Here is a 15,392-nt window from a genome sequence, read left to right as displayed (position 1 = left end):
ATACTGTATTTCTCTAAGTTTATAAAACATATTTCAACTATATAATTTATACACAGTCTATATTCATGAGAAAAAAAATGTCACAGCACTCTTTATCCAGTACTTCAAAATATTATAAATAGAACAGCACACTCTTCTGACAAATTGAGGATTATATGTCCACATACAACCTTTCTCTCCTACTAAAGGAAACAAGGGTGATGCCAGTAACTTGCTTTTCAACACCTTAAGTTTCAAGGATTGTTACATCTTATCTCCTTATTAGGAGGCTGCCCAGTAAGTGTGTAGGGCTAGGCACCACTTTTCCGTGAATGCAGGCCAAATGCTCTCTGTTGCAACTACTGAAAGCTGCCACTGTGGCGTGAAAGCAGCCATAGACAATACATGAATGAATCAGTGTGGTGTTCTAATAAAACTTTATTTAAAAAACAGGTAGTGAAGGGCACCTGGGTGGCTCAGTTGGTTAAGCATCTGACTCTTGATTTTGGCTTGGATCATGACCTCAGGGTTGTGAGACTGAGTCCTGCATTGGGCTTGATCTGAGTGTGGAGCCTGCTTGGGATTCTCCTCCCCTCCCTCTGCCCCCCACTCCATTCCTTCTCTCTCTCTCTCAAAAGAGAGCCTAGTCCACAGGTTTTAGTTTGCCAAATCCTGCTCTAAGGAATCAATGTTCCCTCTCTGCAGTATTTTCTATCAATCATATTTCTCTTCCTCTTCTAGGAGAACCCACATTATGATTTTATGGATGAGGAATTCTGTGACTTACATGTAATGCAACATACTAGACGTTTAATCATCCTCATCTTCATTACTTTTAATACCTTGAATATTTAAAATTCTGTTTTTCTTTGATATAAGTTGTCCTACGCATATAAATAGACAAAAAGCCACAGCCTTTTTTTGCTGTTGTTGCAGGCGTGCAGTGTTTCAGCACTAGTTCCAGAACTCACAATTACTTTAGGCTATTTATATAGTTTCATGTTGAGACCATTTCAAGCTTAAATGACTTTTGCACATATTGAGATCCAGGTTAAATCATTTCAATTAAAAGAGTGATAGCTTCTGGAATTTCAAATTCACAAGGCAATTTATGCAAATATATTACATACAACATTTATTAAAATTATTTTAGTGAAATCTCTTCAAGCAAGAGAGGTACAAAGTTGTATATGATCACAATAATGAGTAAAAGATACAATGTTAAAATACAGGAAAAACTCTGAAACCAGTCTCTGAAGTCCTAATAATTCATAAGGTAATTGAAGGAAATGCACATATTTATCATGGAAAGTAAGATTAGGTCACAGAAATGCTAAGTAGTGCTGTCTTCAATATTGAATCTAGGCATAATCTAACAGTGGCGGGGGAGAGAAAGACCAATAGACCCTAAAGTTAAATAGTTGAGTTAACTGCCAAGAAAGAAACTATGTTAGAGACTAAATATTTTCCTCTCAGTTTCAAAGCAATTCTTCTTCGGGCTGCATTTGGATGTTACTCTTTTAGAAAGGTACATCTGGCAAGTTCTAATTCTTTCCATTCCTAAGTGATTGGGGATGTCATAGGTTGCATGGCTAATACTCACTGCATAGTTCATGTGTTTGTCACCTCCTACACTGAAATTCTACATGGGATAAGATGTACACAGAGTCTTATCATTGTTTTTATTTCTTGACTATGACTAATAGTTGGATAAAATAGTTCCATTAATTTAGGGGAAAAAAGCAAGAAAAGTGAAAATGAGTTTCTAAAAATAAGAATCTAATGGACAATGCGAAGTTAATCCCTTTCTGACTCTACTGTTCTAGGCTGTAATAAAATTAGTAAAATGAATAGGTCATAATAACATACAAAATACTTGTGAATTAGTCTGAGTTTAGTTAAAATTTTTAAAGAGAAGTATATAGGACATTGCTTTTCTCTCTCTAGGAGTGAAGCACTTAAAAATGGATCCATTTTGTTTCTCTTTCTTACAAAAGAAAAAGCATATCAGTTAAGCATCTGACTCTTGATTTTGGCTTAAGTCAGAATCTCAGGGTTATGAGATCAAGCCCCACATCAGGCTCCTTGCTCACTGGGGAATCTGCTGGAGATTTTCTCTCTCTTCCTCTGTCTCTTCCCCCACCCCCTCAAAAAAGTAAATGAATCTTTTTAAAAAAGCATACTTAAGCTAATAACTTGAATATTTAACATTGCCTACCTTTTATGTTAATTTTTAATTTTCAAATAGTTTAACAATTTTTAATAATTGAGCGTTTCAGAAATATTGGCAAAAAGGTTTTTAACTGTCTGTAATTTAGTCTCAATTTTCTGCTTATTTCCTCTTATATTCTATGTTCATACAATTGCACTTATAATGTACACATTTTAGGCTGTTACTTAGTTTCCTAAATATTTTCTTTTCGAAATTTTAAAATAGATAATGCACAGAAGGAGTTCAAATATAAAAGATGTAAAATGAAGTCTCTGTATCACTGCCATCTCCCAGCTGGCCATTATCATTTTTCCCTATTCTTCCAGATTTATTTTATAAATATACAAGCAAATATGTTATCTGAATTGTAGCATACTTAGACACTTCTGTGACTTCATTGTTTCTATTTGTATTTTTTCATTATTCTAAATCATTCCATTTCAGTTCATAAAGGCCATTCCAGTTCCTTTTGTATGGCTGTATGGTATTCTATAGGATGGCTTTATCCTGAAATTTTTAACCAGTTGTCTTTTGATGGTCGTGTAGGTGGTTTCTAATCTCTCACTTTGCAAACAACATTACAGTGCATGAACATATAGCATAAGTCAGGAGAATAGGTCAAAGATTAAATAAATGCATCTGAAATATCAGTGAATACTGACAAATTGCCCTCCAGAAGGTTAAATAATTCTACATTTGTTTAATTAATGTATTTTTAAACAACTGAGATAAAGTCACCAATTCCTAAGGAGTGTGACACCTTGGTGAATTTTATAAGAGCTGAGGTATTGGATATGGTTGGGCTGCTTGGGCAGAGAATCCCAAGGTGGCACAATTGCTATATGCTTAGTCTAGGAGATAATTTGGTTTTTTAACTTGGCAGGGGCTAAATGACGCCTGAAGAAATTCTTTTCAGCTCTTAACTTTATAAGGATAGACCCATGCTGTATTGAGAAAAATTAAACCTATACTGAGGTGAACTACATACTCTTCATCATTGATGAAATTAAGTAGTATAATGACAAACCACATTTATATACAAATTTAAAGTGGTTATAGCATTGATTTGGATTCCTTTCTCCCAGAGCTTTGATAATTCCTTAGACATGAATGGCCTGGAAGTATCTCAGTTCTTCTCTAGAATCTCTGCTAACATCACCTTGGTTCTCTCCCTCCCATGTGCTAATGACTGAATCAGTGACTTCTTCTGAGGATGTTCGTCTAATAGCAGAACTTCTTGTAGTCCTCTGTTTGTATGTGTTCCAAATTTAATTCTTAAAGTATAAGCTTTCTTCCTCAAAGGCTCAACTAGCATTTCTTTTTTAAATTGAAATATAATTGACATATAAAATTAAGTTAGTTGCAGGTGTACAACGTAATTACTCAATATTTGTATATATCATAAAAACAGTCATCACAATTCATATAGTTGTCATCTGTCACCACACATAATTGATATTTCTTTTTATATACATGCTAATGTATCTTACATACAATATATATTGCATACATTTTATGTATACTTATGTGTATTTTGTATACAATGCCATTATATTCATATATGTAGAAAGGATGCTCTTTCTTTTTCTTTTTTTTAAGGTTTTATTTATTTATTTGAGAGAGAAAGAGAGAGCGTGAACGGTGGTGGGGCAGGGCAGAGGCAGAAGGAGAAGTAAACTCTCCACTGAGCAGGGAGCCCAATGTAGTGGCTCTGTCCCAGGACTGAAGGCAGATGCCTAACCAGCTGAGCCACCCATGCACCTGAAAAGGTGCTTTTTCAGCGTGACTCCTCCAAGCCTGAAAAATGTCTTCAATTTTGTCTGTTCAGGATTCAGTGAGAAAGAAGGTAGGAAAGGTTAGGGAGAAAAAATATTGGCAAAATGGAAACCATACACTATCCTGGCAGAGCACTGCCTGGAGGACTATTATTGCTCAAATGTCCTTTTTTTTTTTCAGATTGTTTTAAGTCTCTCACTGAATGTGCTATCTATGGCATATCCACCTCCCTGTGTCCCAGCTGAGTCAGCTAAGGAGGGCGGGGGAGGGGGGGGTGTGTTGAACTATTTCATGCTTTATTACATATGGTTTCTTTAGGGAATGTAAAGCCAATATTCTATAGTACATTGCCTCAAATTCTTGGTAGAACAAGGCAAGAGTAAATAAATATCATCATGAAATAGTAAGTGTGATGAGAGAGGTTTTGGGAATTACAATTAGGGATTCTTTTATTTACAACTTTTGTCTTGACTTTTTATTTATGCCTTCTACCTTAAGTGTTTTTTTTTAAGACTTTATTTATTTATTTGAAAGAGAGAGAGAGAGAGAGAGAGAAAAGGAACAGAGGGAGAGGGACAAGGAGATTTCATGTTGAGTGTGGAGCCTGCTGCAGGGCTCGATCCCGTGACCCTGAGATCATGACCTGAGCCAAAATCAGGCTCAGGCTTAACTGACTGAGCCAACCAGACACCCCTACCTTAAGTTTTAAATGGGTGTCTATCACATATGAGTTCTCAGAGGAGCAAAACATTACTACAATAAGAGTCACTCTGACTATGAATGATGTCTTCTGGATAGTAATGCATGAGCACAAGTGGTGAAAATAACAATGTTCTGGTCTTTGGTGACATACTGGTGTCAGTCATTGTGGCAGGAATCCGAAAGTGCAGATGCAGACATCTTAGTTAAGGTTGAGTCTGATAGTAACTTTATCCTCCAGTGATCCTGAAAAATATATGCACGCTTTCCTTGTATTTTATTCAAGTACTTTTATGCCTGCAAACACAATAGCCATTGATTGATTATTTTTTTTTCTGCAAGGGTTGCATTTAAAAATTTTTACCTTGAAAGCCCATGGAATCACATTTTCTTTTTTTTTTTTTAAAGATTTTATTTGTTCATTTATTCATGAGACACACACACACACACACACAGAGAGAGAGAGAGAGAGAGAGAGAGGCAGAGACACAGGCAGAGGGAGAAGCAGGCTCCATGCTGACGTGGGACTCGATCCCAGGTCTCCAGGATCACGCCCTGGGCTGAAGGTGGCACTAAATTGCTGAGCCACCCAAACTGCCCCACATTTTCTTCAATTCTGCCTTCAAGGTGAAAGTTTGTTTCTTCCTGTACCTATCCTTATGTTGTTGGAGCAAGCTAGAATGGGTTTGTAAACCAAAATTGTAACCTCATATCTGAAGCACTCAATATTTAATATCAAAATATAACTATGTATCTCTATAGCAGATATAAGGCAACAATGGTATACTGTTACTTTACTTTAGCTTTTTTTTACTAAGTACCCTCAAATTGTACTTAGCCTTACAGAGACTTTAACTGAGCTCATTTTTAACCCATGTCAAACAAAGATACTATTAGTTTCTCAAGAGCAATTGAAGGTATCTTGTTTAGGAACAATGTTGACAACTCTAACAAAAATACCTATTCTATAGGTTGCACTACTTACTTCTCTTTATGGCTGTGGATACGTTATTGCTTGCAGCATTTTGTTTATTGCATTCTTTGCATCTTCTTGGCACACACTAGCCTCTTTTACTACCTTCTATAAATTGGGTGCTCTGTATATAGTTCCTACTAGAGCATTTATTGTAAAATATTTTATAGCCCTTCTGAGACCTATAATCTCTCATTATTTTTCCCTGATCTTTTATCTCTCCAAATTATGAATTGCTGCAGAGTCTTGTCCCCTCCTTAATTATTTAAATTTTACACTGGGTGAATTCTGGTATTTTCCAAAAGTTATTTGCTTCTTGCAGCACTGAATCTGACCTTTCTATGTCCTGAGAGTTCCTTGTCTCTTTTTCTAACTACAATTTGATCTCTGACTTGAACTCAGTATCTAAAAGCTCAGGAGATACCATGTGACCTTCATTGGCAAATATACTCTGGTACACCCCTAGATACTTTTCCTGCCTATCGCTTAGGATTTGGTTCAGCTGCTTAGAACAGAAAACCTGTTATAGAAACCCAAGCAAAAAAGAGTTTTTTTTTTTCTCCTAATGTAAAAGATCCCCAGTGGCAGGCAGTCCAAGGCTGGTATAGTACCTCTATAGTCATGATGGCCCCTTCTGTATCTTTGCTCTACCACCTTGGGTGAGTGGCTTCTTTTCCTAACTTTGTTCACTGGTAATTAAGATGACTGCTGCAGCACCAACCATCACATCCATGTTCCAGGAAACAGCAAGGATAAATGGAAAGGGAAAGAGGGACATTTTTAAGCTGAGACCACTACCTTTAAATACCTTTCTTAGAAGTCATGTCTAGTGACTCCTAGTTCAGTCTCAGAGATAGTTTGATACATTGCTTCACTCAGAATTCAAAGGAAGTTACAGAGGAAAATGAGGAGGGTGGAAATTTGGTAAGCAACTCTTAGTGCTTGTTATCCTTAGGCATTCCATCTTGCTTGGGCTCCATGCTCATGGCAAAAGTTCTATTTGAAGCTGGCAGGCTCCCCAGGCTGCAGCTGTAAGATGAAGCATAACTTTTCTGTGTGGGTAACTTCTAACCTTATCTGGAGTTCCCAGGATTCAGGACATAAGGTACCTTTTCAGCAACCTACACCAACAACTAACATTTAGCTCTTTTACCAGGGCTGGTGACTTTTTCTAAACTCTCCTTGTAGGAAACATTGATCACTTCCATTAGCACGTGTCTTCCAAAGTCGTTGCTTATACAATAAACATTATATCTTTATTTCTTTGGAGCTTCAGTTTTGTTATTCAAAGCTAAGATTTTAGAATTTAGAAAAATCTTTTATCTCTGCAAAAGCCCAGTTCTTAAAATTTGATGTTTTTGTTTTTAAGATGATTTTCTCTGCCATGAACTGTAAAAATCCATTTGGAAAAAAGAACCCCTTGAGTAAATCACTTGATTCCTTTAACTATCCTGTATGTAGTCATGTGAGATAATGCAGGTAGAAAGTTCTCACTGTTGCTTGATAGGGGAAGTAACTACAAGGACCCTCGGGTAAGATTTGAAAATATTATTTCATAAGTAAACAACAGCAACACAAGCCAGCAGGGCAATGCACTTAAGCATTTGAGAAGTACAAGAAGTTATGAATCCAGGCTGGGAGCAATCAGGGAAAACGCTTCAGGGCAGAGACCATTGCATTGGTCTTTGATAGACTGATACCAGAAAACAGAAGAAATGGTATTGCAAGCTGAGGAAACAGCACCAGTTAGAAAGGAGCCTCTTCAGTTGAAACTGTACAAAAGATAAAACTGCTTTGCGTGACACTGTCTTCAGGCAACAAATCCTTATTAAACATTGATTCTGTCTGGGTTGAATGCTAAACCGATGCTTCACAGGTGAAAAGACCTGATCTCTGACCTTTATGAGTTAGGGGTGTTGTTAAGGAAAATAGATAAATAAGTAACAAATTATAGTATACTTTGTTCAGTGCTCTAATTGGAGTACAAGGAACAGTGGTGATTGATTAGGTGAATGAATTCATTTGATAAGCATTTATTTATTGGAATCAGTACCCTCCTGCCCCCATGTGACAGGCTCTGGGATGACAGCACATAGGACCCAGGGGCGAGAAGAGAAGTGTCCTTAGGTCCTTGAACTTACAGTCTAGGAATAAAAGAGGAACCCAGCAGAAAGGCTAACTTTCCCATTTACATCGTGTTGCAAAATTGGGGCTATAAATGTGGAACTTTTGCTGTTAATTATTTTAAGACATGTAATAATTGCTGTATTTGAGAAGGACTTTAATAGCTTCCTTGAGAAAATAAAAATGAGCGCTACGCACATCACATTTTTTAGACTTAGTTTTGCTGGCGTTAACACTGAAAATTTAAATGAGAGGGCTATAAAATGAGTACATAGAAGAGCCATCCTTTTGAAAAAAATTTGAAAACTCATTTTGGAGATTTTCTTTCTTTTCTTTCTTTCTTTCTTTCTTTCTTTCTTTCTTTCTTTCTTTCTTTCTTTCTTCTTTCTTTTCTTCTTTCTTCTTTCCTGTTCATTTGTATTTTAATAGTGTTAAACACAGCCTCTTCTTTCTCTTCTATTAAAACCAAACCAAAGACATATATCTAATCATATTTGCATCTTCCTCAACTTAATAATTAACACTCACTTATTGAAAGCATCAGATGTTTTCAAACCAGTGTTAAATCTGCAAATGAACTTCCTTTCATTTGTTCGCTTGACAAAGGGGTTTATGATCCTGTTTGGGGAGATGTCAGGCAGCCTTGAAAACTTAACTAAAAATGTCAGTGGGTATGTCACTATGACAAGGTTGGGTATAGAGAAGCTCCTCATGTCAGGAAGAACCCCATTCCCCTTTAGAGAAAGCTCCAGTCAGACTGGCCTGATTGGAATAGATAGATCAATGTCAATGCCACGTTCAATTGTCTTGCAGGTACTTCATTCCTTTACTGATGCCATTTTTGATGAGTGGATGAAAAGATCCAATCCTTCTGTGGATGCCTGGCCTCAGGAGCTGGCACCCATCGGTCACAATCGGATGTATAACATGGTTCCTTTCTTCCCTCCGGTGACTAATGAAGAACTCTTTTTAACTGCAGACCAACTTGGCTACAGCTATGCCATCGATCTACCAGGTAACAAATACAACTTTGAAGTGGGTAATTCATTCATCTTCTGAAGGACCTTTCTTTCTTTTCTTTTTTTTTTTTTTTAAATTTTTATTTATTTATGATAGTCACAGAGAGAGAGAAAGGGAGAGAGAGAGGCAGAGACATAGGCAGAGGGAGAAGCAGGCTCCATGCACCGGGAGCCCGATGTGGGATTCGATCCCGGGTCTCCAGGATCGCGCCCTGGGCCAAAGGCAGGCGCCAAACCGCTGCGCCGCCCAGGGATCCCTGAAGGACCTTTCTTTTTAAAAATGCAAACCAAGATCTAGAATTCAAGTACTCAGGTTTAGTTAATTTTATTAGCAGTTTTCTAGAATATAGGTTAGGCAAAAGAGCCTTTACACTACCAATTAAACATCAGAAGAGGGACTGATTTGGTGACTGAATTAATAAATAATAATATATAATAAATATATAGTAAATAATCTGAATTAATAAAAAAAACAGCTGTGGTTTGAAATGTCTAATCAATAAAATCAAAATGCATTAGCCACATGTGGATGGGGATCATCGGGACTTGGAGAATGGTTACTTGATGGCAGGGCTGGGTTTGAGGTAAGGCAAGTGCAGCACTGGCCCTGAGCACAAAGTTTGAGGGGGGACCAAAAACTTTAGTAATTGAAATAAATAATAATGTAAGGCACTATTTTTTGAAAAATCAAAATTAATGCAAAAAAGATGAATACACTCTCAAAATTTTAAATAAAGACAGGCTGCTGTTATTGTTTGTTTTGTAATGAGACCTGTTGTTTCCAATTAGCCCCTTCAAGCCCTGCTGGGTCGGTTTATGAGGTTGACCTTGGCCTGCAAACAGATTGGGCTACATGGGGATTCATGTGTATGTGTTCTTTTTTTTTTTTTGTATATGTGTTCTTAATTAAAGTTCTTTAAGTCATGTTTTTTCACTGTAGGTTTTTTATTGGCTTTTTCCACTTGGTTGAAAATATGGGAAGATGTTTTGATAAGTGTCTATATGGGCACATATTTTTCTATTGGCCCAGGGCCCAGTATAGCTCCATGGGCCACTTAGGCAATGTTAGGACAGATTGAGAAAGAAAAGATAATGTGATTAAAAATATCTTATTTTGTCCAGAACCCCCAAAAAACAGAGTCCATCTGCTGGTGAGTTTTCCCCATTTGTGTCTATCCCATTTTCCCTAAACCTCTGCCTGTGGTGTCATCATAGTGACTTGTGAGCTCATCTCTCTCTCTCTCTCTCTCTCTCTCTCTGACTTCAGAGTCTTCCAGACCCAGGAATCTGTCCCTTGCTTTTCCTTCTAGTCCTGCAACCTTGACTGCCTGTTCTCCTTACTGATTTGAAGTTTCCTTTCTTTGGACAACTGAGATATCTTTTTGAAACTTCATTCTTGTTTCTCTAGAATTGAATAGAGTAACAATCACAAAGTTTAGGATGTGCCTTTGTCCCTCTGACATCAGCCAATTAACAGGCGTAGACTGAAAGTCTAAATATGCCCAGAATGTGGGAAGACACATGGGAAGACACAAATTCACATTTCATTTATTGGTCTGACAAAGAAATTCACAATCCTATCTGGGGAGACAACGATAGCTGAATATTGGTGAAGGCAGTAGGACATTTGGGACAGGCTTCTTGAAAGGGATGGGTCTTTGAACAACTCAAAGAGATAGTGGATCTTTTATTGGTGAAGCAGAAAGAAGGGAGCATTTTAGATTGAAAAGAGGTAGGGGACAGAGTTGTGAAAGGTGTAGTCTGTTTAGAGAACTGCGTGAAGAAGCCTGGCTGGAGAAGAAGGCTTGGGAAGATTACCTGAATTAAGTCTGGATCTGTGAGAAGAGCCTGATTATGGAGGGCTTTAAAAGCTAGGCAGAAACCATAATGAGATGCCACTTTCCCCTCATTAGGATGACTATTACTGACAAAGCAGTAGATAAGAAGTGCCGATGAGGCTGTGGAGTAATTGGAGCCCTTGTGAACTGCTGGTGGGAGTGTAGAGTGGTATTTAGCCTCTGTGGAAAGCAATATGGTAGCTCCTCAAAAAATTAAACATCAGATTACCATACGAGCCAGCAAAGGATTAAAAGCAAGTACTCAAACAGATTATTTGTGAACCTCTATTTATAGTAGCATTATTCACAATAGGCAAAAGAAAGAACTCAATATCCATTGATGGATGAATGGATAAACAAAGTGTGGTGTATGCACACAATGGAATGTTATGTAGCCTTAAAAAAGAAGGAAATCCTGTTGTATGCTACAATGTGTGTGAATCTTGAAGCTATTATGTTAACTGAAAATGCCAGGCACAAAACAGTAAAAACTTTATGATTCCACTTATATGAGTTTTCTAGAGTAGTCAAACCTATAGAGACAGAAAGTAGAATGGGGGTTGCAGGGGCTGGAGGGCTGGTGGGCTGGGGCACTGGGGAGGTATTATGTCTGTTTTGCAAGCTGAAAAAAGTCCTGTTGGGTAGATGGCAGTGATGGTTGCACAACAGTGTGAATGCGCTAATGCCACAGAACTGAGCATTTAAAAATGATTACGATGGTTAAATCTACATCATATGTATTTTTCCACAATTAAAAGAATAGTCATTTTGGTTCCTGAACAAAGAAATGTCAGAATAAACATCTGCGTTTTAAGAAGATGGTTCTGGCAACAGATGCTGGATTGCTGGAGGAGAAAAATTAGAATCTTGGAGAAATCCCTTCAGGATGAGTAAGGGCCCTCTGCAGAATGGAGGAAAAAACTAGATGGAAGATTTTTACATTTAGGCCTGTGCAGGGTTTAGAATAAGAACCCAGGTCAGAGAAATTGAATTTAAGAATAGCTGGCCAAGGGGAACCTGGGTGGCTCAGTTGGTTGAGCATCTGCCTTTGGCTCAGGTCATGATCCCAGGGTTCTGGGATCAAGCCCAGCTTCTTGCTCAGTAGGGAATCTGCTTCTCCCTCTCCCCCTGCCCCTCCCCCTGCCCCTCCCCCTGCTTGTGCATGCGCGCGCGCTCTCTCTCTCTCAAATAATAATATCTTTTAAAAAATTAAAAAATTTTAATTTGGCCAAATAGCTGGCCAAGAATAAGAGAATTTTTAAAGAAACAACAAATAGGCATCAATATATTAAAATGAAACCCATTAATTTTGTAGAGAGTTCTTATAAAATATATTTGGGCCTAGTATTAGCTTTATCAGGTGGAAAATTCAGATTTTATTCACAACTATTTAAATGGATACAAATTTCATCTGCACTGCTATTGAATGTCTCCTATTACAATAGCTAATCTGATCTGCCTTACACATTTATCACCCTATAAAAAGGTAGAGACAATAGCAGAATTTCTCCACCTGAGGGTTGTGTATTTTGCAGTTCCCCAGATACTACTTTACATCCACTTTAACAAATGAGTTTCTAACTCACAAAAGTAGTTATATACTTCCTTGGAGGGTTTATTCTGTATAAGTGTTTATTGTAAGAAATTCAAAAAATGCAATCAGCTGTATTTAAATAATGAAATGCCATTTCCTCAAGACAAACAATTGTGGATATGACACATTGTTGGTGGGGAAGAAGATAAATTTTATTCTAGCCAGTATAGTTTTGCTTTTTCAACAAAAATGCATATGAAAGGCAAATTGGTTCATTCTTTTCTTCTCTGAGAGTATTCAGCTGATAAACTCCCAATCATAGAACCTTATCTTCTGCTTTGATTCCAGTTGAAGAAACTCCAGCTTGGACCACAACCCTCTTGGCGGTCATGGGAATGCTGGTGGCTTTGGTTGGTGTTTTTGTGGTGCTGTTTTTCCTTCAGTACCGAAGACTCCGAAAAGGCTATACACCCCTAATGGAGACACATTTAAGCGACAAGAAGTACACAGAAGAAGCCTAGAGATCTCGTGCCTTCCTCTAGAGAGGCATGAGCCAAGCTGGAGTTCTGACCTTGCTGATGAACAATTACTCAGTGTTCTTCCTTTAGCTGAAGATGTTCCATATAGTCCCCCACTGCAGGGCTTATCCCAAATACACAGGATGCTTAGCTCGAGTTTTTAGTTTACTCGTTGTTTAACAAACACAGACTAGGATATTTGAGGCTATCTCTACCATCAAACGAAGGTAAAGCTGACAATTTGTGGTATCTGATAATAATTCCCCATTTTGATCAAGCCTCCTTGTTCTGAAACACACACACACAATTGAAAGAGAAGTATTCATTTTAATTTGCAGGTCAGTGTAATTTGAGACCTGGACATGGTTCATGTTCATTTTTTCTTAGCCCAAGTGTCTTCCTTTGTAATGGGGTGGGGGCTGGGGGTGGCAGGTACTCCTTGAGTCTCCATGAGATTGGCTATAAACATCTATGCTTTTAGGTACCTTCCTGATCATCTTTCTGTGGCTTATTTTTCTCCTTTCTTTTTTTTTGTCTTCTCCAGCCTGTAAAATGGACTTGAAGATGAAAATAGGCCTTATTTTCCAAATAGGATGGAAAGTAAATAAATGAATGAATGAATGATCAGTTTGGTTCTCTTTTGTACATTAGACTTTCCAGAATTTATCCAAATCTGTAGTTCTTAACAGTAGACATATCATGAGATTCAATAGCTGGGTAAACATTGATCCTGTAGTGATAAATAGATGAGAGATTAAATTACAGAGTTTTCTAGTTAATTAAACACTGTTTTAAATCTACTAACACTTATAGAACCACTTCTTCCAGGAAAGCGTAGCTGGGAAAGGCTGTGAGGCTAGAATCCTAACAATTTGATTAGAGTTCCATTGCTCTGAGGTCTTATTTGGCTGGTCCCAACCAATTTCTTTAGCAGGTAACCTCAGATGAAAAATTATTCACGTATAATGCAGTTGGTTTATTTTTAAGAGTTGACCTCAGACTTTAATGCTGCACTGTACTGACAGTTATTTAGGGATGCTCATCAACTAACTCCTATCATTTAAAAGCAAACCATCCATACAAAACAACACTTCAGAATTAAATGGTTATATTCCACTACGTAATCATCACATCACGAGAGATAAGAATGAAGCCATCTTTACTAATATGCTCAGGCTTACCAAGATGATCCCTACTTCTGAGAAGTTAGCAGTTACTGAGATGTCACGGTAAATCTCATCTGCTCCTATCTGGTACATGTGCTTCAAGGGTGAGGCCAAAGTTCTAGAAGGTAGCCTGTCTGTCCATTCATTTTACCTCCTCTCTACTGGAATGGATGTGTGTAAAGAATGTATGGGAAGAGGACCCTGGGGCTAGCTGTCTTCTACATATGGAGGAGGGGAATAGAAGGTGTGTTATCTCCTCAGAATGACACTGTGACAGCCAGAGAACTGGACAAAGCCCAATCTGAACCGAATTTGAGTCTGAGTGAGCCTCATAAAGCTACAGGCATATCTGAGAGTGGGCTCAGCAGATGAGAATCAAGATAGCCCAGAGTTCTTCATGGGCTGAAGCCCTGCATGGGCCTTTGTAGCCACCACCACAAGTAGATCTTAATCCCTGCATTTAACAGCATCTATGGAAAATACAGCAAAGTTTCATGAACATACTCATTCTGGAAGGTTTATGCTCTGAACTCAGGGTTGCTGGGGAACACGGTTTTACATCCTGTTTTTAAGCCAAAAGAGAAATGTTGAAATGAAGACATAACTTTTCATGGTAGGTGTGTTTCTAAAAAGTTATCTTTAAATTAATTACATGTTAAAAATAGTAGGGGAGGGGCACCTGGGTGGCTCAGTCAGTTAGGGAGGGACTCTTTGTTTGCTCTCAGGTCTTGATCTCAAGGTAGTAAGACAGAGGCCACCTTTGGCTCAGGCCTCCCCTGGGAGTCGGCTTCAAATTCTCCCTTCCCTCTGCACCCCCCCAACTTGTGTGCTCTCTCTCTCTCTGAAATAAATAAAATACATCTTAAAAAATAAAATAAAAAATAAAAGTAGCAGGAAAAATGACTTTTTATAGATGAGCCATATGAATAATTCTACAAAGCAAATAGCCACCTCTCTCTTCCCTTTCCAGTACATCAGAATTTTCATTCACTGTATTCCCACGTGATTTATTTAAAGCAAGATCTGAGGTAGAAATAGAGGGTAATCATTTATACTTAGCTACTTTTATCTGTAGCAGATGCAACTTCTTATAAATATTATGTTTTATAATGTCTTCCTAAGAGAAACGATTTCCTAATCTTGTAGTTCATAGAAGAGAAATAAAATTTTCTAACATTTCCTGACATTACAGTCAGTCAATGATGAATACCTTTTAAGAAATTTAAAGGTAGAACAAACCTGTTAGAATGAAAAAATTAGTATTTACCTACATGAATATTATGCAAATCAACTCATAAAATACCTCGAAGCATTGTAGGGTTGGTTATATTTCTCAATGATGGAGGAAAACTCTAACCTTGAAGAAAATGAATAGACCACTTTACATGCTTATATCCTCAGAATTAGAAAAATTGTATGTATATGAATTACTGTTTCAAAAGAAATGCTGTTATAAAGTTAACATTCAGAAGTGAAATTAAATCTAATAGCCTCTTTCCTTTGTGAATTAAATTCCCTTCTAATTTTAAAATTCTTTGATACTAATTTCTGTCT

At 37.5% G+C, this 15,392-nt stretch overlaps 1 protein-coding gene across 3 annotated transcripts in view; it reads left to right on the top strand.

Annotated features, from left to right (window-relative positions):
- The window catches only part of DCT (dopachrome tautomerase), a 78,695-nt gene extending 65,402 nt beyond the window's left edge, over positions 1–13,293 (top strand). For all 3 annotated transcript variants that reach the window (XM_026003624.2, XM_026003622.2, XM_026003623.2), the window contains 2 exons: positions 8,577–8,778; positions 12,503–13,293. In XM_026003624.2, coding sequence (XP_025859409.1) covers positions 8,577–8,778; positions 12,503–12,675 — 375 coding nt within the window. In that variant the 3' untranslated portion in view covers positions 12,676–13,293. The remainder of the gene's footprint in view (positions 1–8,576; positions 8,779–12,502) is intronic.
- Positions 13,294–15,392: the final 2,099 nt, after the last annotated feature.

Source organism: Vulpes vulpes, chromosome 6 (assembly GCF_048418805.1).
Source record: "Vulpes vulpes isolate BD-2025 chromosome 6, VulVul3, whole genome shotgun sequence".
NCBI classification, from domain to species: Eukaryota; Metazoa; Chordata; class Mammalia; order Carnivora; family Canidae; genus Vulpes; species Vulpes vulpes.
Note: the sequence above shows the minus strand (reverse complement) of the source record. Positions and strands in the feature narration are given on the sequence as shown.